The sequence below is a fragment of the Squalius cephalus genome (genome assembly GCF_949319135.1).
Source record: "Squalius cephalus genome assembly, chromosome: 6".
Classification (NCBI taxonomy): Eukaryota; Metazoa; Chordata; class Actinopteri; order Cypriniformes; family Leuciscidae; genus Squalius; species Squalius cephalus.
Genome location: NC_137127.1, coordinates 38,696,045 through 38,702,503, shown reverse-complemented (window position 1 = coordinate 38,702,503; position 6,459 = coordinate 38,696,045). Strand labels below are relative to the sequence as shown.

At 35.9% G+C, this 6,459-nt stretch overlaps 1 protein-coding gene across 1 annotated transcript; it reads right to left on the bottom strand.

Annotated features, from left to right (window-relative positions):
* Window positions 1-1,126: 1,126 nt before the first annotated feature.
* LOC307160292 (trypsin-2-like) lies at window positions 1,127-5,543 on the bottom strand. The gene is made up of 5 exons (XM_079874264.1): window positions 5,454-5,543; window positions 3,589-3,739; window positions 3,111-3,361; window positions 2,869-3,005; window positions 1,127-2,773 (listed from the first exon to the last, which is right to left on the bottom strand). Exons 1-5 carry the CDS (start codon window positions 5,491-5,493, stop codon window positions 2,624-2,626), a joined length of 729 nt encoding a protein of 242 aa, XP_079730390.1. The 5' UTR covers window positions 5,494-5,543; the 3' UTR covers window positions 1,127-2,623.
* Window positions 5,544-6,459: the final 916 nt, after the last annotated feature.

The following is a 6,459-nucleotide window of genomic DNA, read 5'->3' as shown; positions in this document are numbered from 1 at the left end:
AAGTATAGTATCAAAGTAGTATCGTGACAACACTAGTGTAGGGTGAAACACATTTTTTTAAAATTTCAAAGGGTGCCTTGACTGAAAAAAGGTTGGGAAACACTGATATAGACAGTAGAACATAGTTAAAAGTTAAACAGGCTCTTTGATGAATAGCAGCTATTGAGTAAAGTAGAGAAGGTCCTATAAACAAGGTTGTAAGTTTTGTTTGTTCAAAACTGTAATATTCGTTTGTTCGTTGTGTCAAGTTGTAGTTTGTTTGAAATAACAAACCAGTTCACCTGAAGGAAAACTCGACGAGGTGCTATTAGAAGACATCCTGTCAAAGCTTTTTGGTACATATCGCTTACCGTAGATGCAACGCGCATTTGAAAACGTGAGGCGCTGGAGAGCAAAATTAGTTTGATTGCAAAATACAAATTCACCACTAGATGGGAGTAATTCCTACTTACTGTCCCTTTAAATGACAACACGTTATCTAGTTGCTTTAAGATATTTGTTAGTGTAATTATTCACAGCTCCAGTATTCAATGCAAATGATCAAAGTAGCCACATTACCGAGGCTTCTAAACTTAACCACAGCTACAATCCATTGGGCCTTAAATTTCATTACACAAAACAGTTAAGAAATGCAACACTGCCACAGTATGTCGGACAAAAACACACTATGTCTGTTTTTTTGTTATATTCTTAAAACAACTTACTTGGCCACAGTACTTCAGGCTTAAACAATATTTATCAAATTTAAAACACTGCCACAGTACGTCGGGCAAAACCACACTGCTTCGGGTTCTTGTTTTAAACTTCACAGAGAATCTGTAAAGCTATTACTTTAGAATCTTAACAGAATTATAAGAGACCAACACCAAGTTTCAGTTACTTTAGAAACTTTACACTTAAGCACTTTGTTTCAATTACTTTAGAAACAACAATTGCAATACAACTCTGCCACCACACTGCTTCGGGCCGATTCAGTTCCTTTAGAATCTTAAACAAAATCGTATGGAATAGGCTTGACAACTCCTCCTGCTAATACTGAATAAACCAAATTCTCTTCTGTCCTTAAAATTTTCCTTTTTAGATTTTTTTTAAAGGAGGGGGTTCCCTGACAAAAAACAGCATAAATGAAGATCTCAAAAATTAAGTTTATTACAGCATAGCAGTGGCAAGGTATCCAAAACACCTTGGGTTCACCAGCATCAGAATGAACCCAGAACATCCAAATCTTAAACCTTTTATCCTCTTCTTAATGTAAATGAAGTTGCTCTTGTTGCAACAGCTGTGGTCTGTATAATGAAGTTGTGACACCCCATTGTCTGAGAAGGTTCTCTGTGTCCCACACCCATTCCCATTCTACAATTGACTACCATTTGTTCAGGATGTGATCAACCCAAATGGTGAAGAAACAATGTAACTTGACTTTCTTTCATCTCTATGATAATTAAGCCATTTTGGGGATGAGCTCATTCTAAAATATAGTTTGGAGTGGAATCTGGGTCGAGCCAGACTACAATTTCTTACACTCATAATTTACCCAGGATTAACAATTAATGCGTATTTATGAATCGCTGCTTCACACTGTACATTCTTATGCATATACTGACTGTATGCTATCAAGTTTATACTGAATGGACTTTTAAGACTATAAAAGTAAGAATGAAATGGTATCTTCTCCAATTGTCATGTTTTCTGTCACAATTTGACATTTTTTCCTTCAGATGCTGAAACACAGTCTACTGTTAACACACAGGGTTTCCATGACTGTACTAAGCAAGTGAATATGAGGCAACAGATGCGATTGGCTGTCTGCGAAGCACCTAGCAGTAACTTTCTAACACCGCTTAGTTTTACATTTGGCTGTGATGTTGCAAATAATTTTTTAGATGTAGCTTTGTATCTTTTAAACTATAATAGGAATTGTATTCCACTTACTACTGTGTGTAAGAAATGGCATCTGATGGCCTAGTTGTTGATATTCTAAGGCTATTTCCATGTGACATTGCACACTCATATGGTGGGGTACTTCATTTTGCCATTCTGCTGTAGCAGCTCAGTGTTAGGGGTGGGGAGCAACCATGATTAAATAATGCTTAAAAACATAATGTCCACATAAAAATAAAAGATAGAAACACATACACGTTTTAAACTGAATTTAATTACAGATTATCAGGAAAATTAACTGGTAAAGGCCCGACCAGGGGTGTGTTTCCCATAACTCGCTGCTTCACTACCATAGTATGATGCATCGTTGAAGAAATCAACTAGCTAGTCATGACTGTTTTCCAAAACCACATTGTCGCAAATTGGTTGTTAAACCACGTTGGTTAATGATGTCACGCAGGTGGTGGAGTAAAAACTACTTTTAATTAATCTGTTTGCGATCAAATTAATGCTAGACGTTTTGCTGTAAATTACAGACATGGCATCTGAGGATTATTTCTAATTTTTCTTAGTTATTTTGCTTTTGTTTATTTTTGCTATTCAATCATAGGCTCGTTTTTACGTACTAGAGCACGTTTGCATGCAAACACTGACTCGTTGAACAATGCTGATAACGACGGAACTTGCGACCATAGTTGGCTAACGATGCTTTTGGGAAACGCACCCCTGAATGAACTAAGAGCTAGTTATTAGCTATGATGGATTTGATCCAGTCAGTGTATCGACACACCTCAGTATAAACCCCAGGAAAGCCTGGTTTAGCACAGCCGTTGCCCCAGGAAACAACGCCTTTCAATCCCCTATTGCACACCACAGGGCCACCAGAATCCCCCTGAAAAGAAAATTGGAAAATGAAAAGGACAAAATTGCGTGTTTGTATAAAAATAATAAACTCATGCAAAAAGGAAGACTGAGTCAATAACATACCTGACACGAGTCTTTGCCTCCCTCCATGAATCCAGCGCAGAACATGTTTTTAGTTATTTGTGCACCATATGCTCGCCTACACTGCGCACTTGAGAGTACAGGCAGATTCAAACACTGCAGGACAGAAGCATCGTGAACTGGAAAAAGAATATGAACAGTGCTAAAATTTGTATAATGACTGAAAGCACATTTAATATCTAACCATATATAAAAAGAAGATTTTCATTACTCAGCCATCTCACCTCCAGTGTTGCCCCATCCAGAAACCAAGCACTGCTCCCCTGCAGAAGAGCAGCTGGTTGCCAGACGGATCGGCTTTACATACTTGTTGAAGATGGCAGGCTTTCTCAGCTTGATCAGCATGATATCATTGTTAAGAGTCTGATCATTATAGTTTGGATGATGAATCACCTTCTCTGCATCGATCCGCTGCTCTGTGCCTTCAGTAACAGACACGTTGTGCTTTCCCAAGTAGACATCGAGATAAAGAGGTCTATTTGATAAGGAATATTTTGCTCAGCTCTAATATAATATTTATTCTATTAGAATATTGCCAAATTTCAGTGTACACATTTAGAAAGAGGAAGCAGTAACAACCAGTTTCTAATCAATTCCTTAAAAAAATACTTTTTAAAGAAAAAGGAATGTTTCATGGGGAAGTAGGTTTAACATGAAACAAAAACAAAAAATACAACTTAAAAAGGGAGGTTATATACTCACATGAAGTAGCAGTGAGCTGCAGACACAACCCATCTTTTATCAATCAAAGATCCTCCACACAAGTAATGCCCATCCGTAAGGTACACTTGCCAGGGCTGGGAGTGGGGCGGGCATTCATAACCTCCAATGATTTTATCACCTGTGCTGTAAACTTTATTAAAAAATGAATTATTTATATAGCTTTTATTTATATAGCTCAATAAAAGCAACAGTAGTTGGCCAATGTGCTGTACAACAGGATAAATATCTAAAAAACAAGAAAGACTGCAAAACAAATGATAAAGGGAGTTAACATTGAAAACACCAATCAAAAAAATCAACATTAAAATCAAGGACAGTTCTAAGCCTGTGAAAAGAGGTAGGAAAACAGACTCTGTGGATTCTAGTCTTAGGGGTAGAGTAAGACTATTCCACAATTTTGGACCAACAATAGAAAAAGCACGGTCACCCCTTGTCTTAAGTCTAGATCTCTGAACCATCAGCAGTCTTTGTTGAGATGACCTTAATGATCTAGCAGAGTTATTTAATTTCAAAAGATCAGAGAGATATTTTGGAGCTAATCCGTTCATGGCTTTAAAATCAAAAAGCAGAATTTTAAAATCAGTTATGTAACAAACTGGCAGCCAGTGCAACGAACGTAGTATTGGGAAAATATGATTAAATTTCCTTGTGCCTGTCAAAAGTCTGGCTGCTGCATTCTGAACCATCTGAAGACGACTAATATTGGATTGACTCATTCCAATATAAAGAGAATTACAATAGTCAAGTCTAGATGAGCTGAACGAATGGCTCACTCTCTCAAACTCTGCAAATGTTAAAAAAAACTCTTAGCCTTAGATAATAATCTTAATTGGAAAAAACTAGATTTAACTACAGCATTTATCTGTTTATCAAATTTAAGAGCAGAATCAAAAATAACACCCGAGTTTTTCACAGAGTGTTTTACATAGGGGACCAAATCTCCCAGGTCGCCATCAGGAGTAACAGAAACACCTGAGGGCCAAAAAACAATAACCTCAGTTTAGCTCTTGTTTAGATGCAAAACATTTAAGGAAAACCAGGACTTAATATCACACACGCATGCTGATAATGAACTTAGGCCCTTTTTGTTATTTTTCTTTAGGGGCAAATAAATTTGGGTGCCATCAGCATAAAAGTGGAATGACACGCCATGTTTAGAAAGGATAGTCCCCGAAGGGAGCATATACAACGAGAACAGAGCAGGGGCCGAATGGAGCCTTGAGGGACTCCATAATCCAAAACAGAAACAGAAGAAGAGAAGACAAGTCAAACAGAAAACGTTCTAGCATTCAGATAGGGCTTAAACCAATCTAGAGTGCAACCTTCAATACCCACACATTGTTCAAGTCGTGAGATAAGAATTTTGTGGTCCACAGTATCAAAGGCAGCACTTAATTCTAAGAGTAAGAGTATCACAGAAGTATAAACAGACAATAGAGTCAACAGACAATAAAATATCATTAAAAACTTTTAATAAAGCTGACTCAGTACTGTGATATTTTCTAAACCCATTGAATTCTTCAAAAACACTATTCAACTCCAAATGACTCTGCAGTTGTTCCAAAACAACTTTCTCTAAGATTTTAGAAATAAATTATACATATGAAATAGTTCTATAATTGGAAAGTATGGTTGGGTCATGATTGGGTTTTTTAAGTAGGTTTAACGGTTGCATGTTTTAGGTATTTAGGACTTATTTATTATATCTAAAATAAAGAGACTATCTATAATAAATAATAATAATAAAACTATCTATAATAGTCTTTCTAAAGACTATCTATAGGCTAAGTGTAGGCATAAACTAACAATTTTCATGAATCATGACTAATAAGAGATCTACATACCCACAGCCACAACCAGCAAAGTGAACACAACAGTCTTCATTGCAGTAAAGGAGAGAAGGACTGCTCACAGCTTTAGAGCACTTCTGCAAAGTTCAAGATTAGCATTCATGCTTTTAAGCGATCGATTTAACACACCTACAGAACAGCCAATAAGATCACAACAAATGATTCGGAAGTAAAAATATGCATGTGGGACAACATTTATCTAAAGCTTATTAAAAAAAATATGTTGTTTTACTTTTTGTGTGACACAACTTTAGACAGTGAAGACTTTTTATTATGTATGTTTATTGTTTACTTAACTGTTCAATTAATACAAGAGAAATTCTCTAATTAATAGCACATACTGATGGGCTGACTCAACAACACAAAATAACAATCTGAATAATTAATTTACTCTTCAGTTTATAGTAAAAACAACATTAACTATTCTGTAAGAAAACAATAGACCCAAATTGAACGAACCAATATTCTCACCTAGATTTGAAGACACCAAGTAAGTGATATGAAAATGACAAGGTTATTTCTAGCTAGCTTAAAACAGTGATTAATGTTAGTCATCAGATATTAATGCTTAATAAACCAAGTCCTCTCAAATAACAATGTGTCTAAAATACACCTCTACTCCACAAGGGGTCCACAAGAAAAAAAAGCCAAATCAGGCAATACACTGATTAAACCAACATGATCAAACTTTTGAAAAATTGTTTAAAAGTAAATCCCACACCAGTTTTGTATTGTCGATGGACTGTTCTTACTGAGACAGTCTGATCTGATCACATCCTGCATCTTACTATATTATCTACTTAAAGAGTTGCTCTGTTTTGTATAAGCACTTAAACAATAAACTAGCGTATTGCCTTAAAGTACACAATGTTTAATCTAAACTTATACTTCCAAAGCTTTAGGCTACGACTTTACCACACCATTAGAAGAAAGCATTAAGTAAGTACAATAATGTGGAAACGGGATAACAGAGACTGGTCGATTAAACATGAATTACTTC

Excerpts from the sequence above, each read along its gene's own strand:
- LOC307160292 (XM_079874264.1), bottom strand. The coding sequence starts at position 5,493 with ATGAAGACTGTTGTGTTCACTTTGCTGGTTGTGGCTGTGG. Across the intron at positions 3,006-3,110 it reads TGGATGGGGCAACACTGGAG|TTCACGATGCTTCTGTCCTG; the intron begins GTGAGATGGCTG and ends TTCTTTTTCCAG. Across the intron at positions 2,774-2,868 it reads GAGGCAAAGACTCGTGTCAG|GGGGATTCTGGTGGCCCTGT; the intron begins GTATGTTATTGA and ends TTTTCTTTTCAG.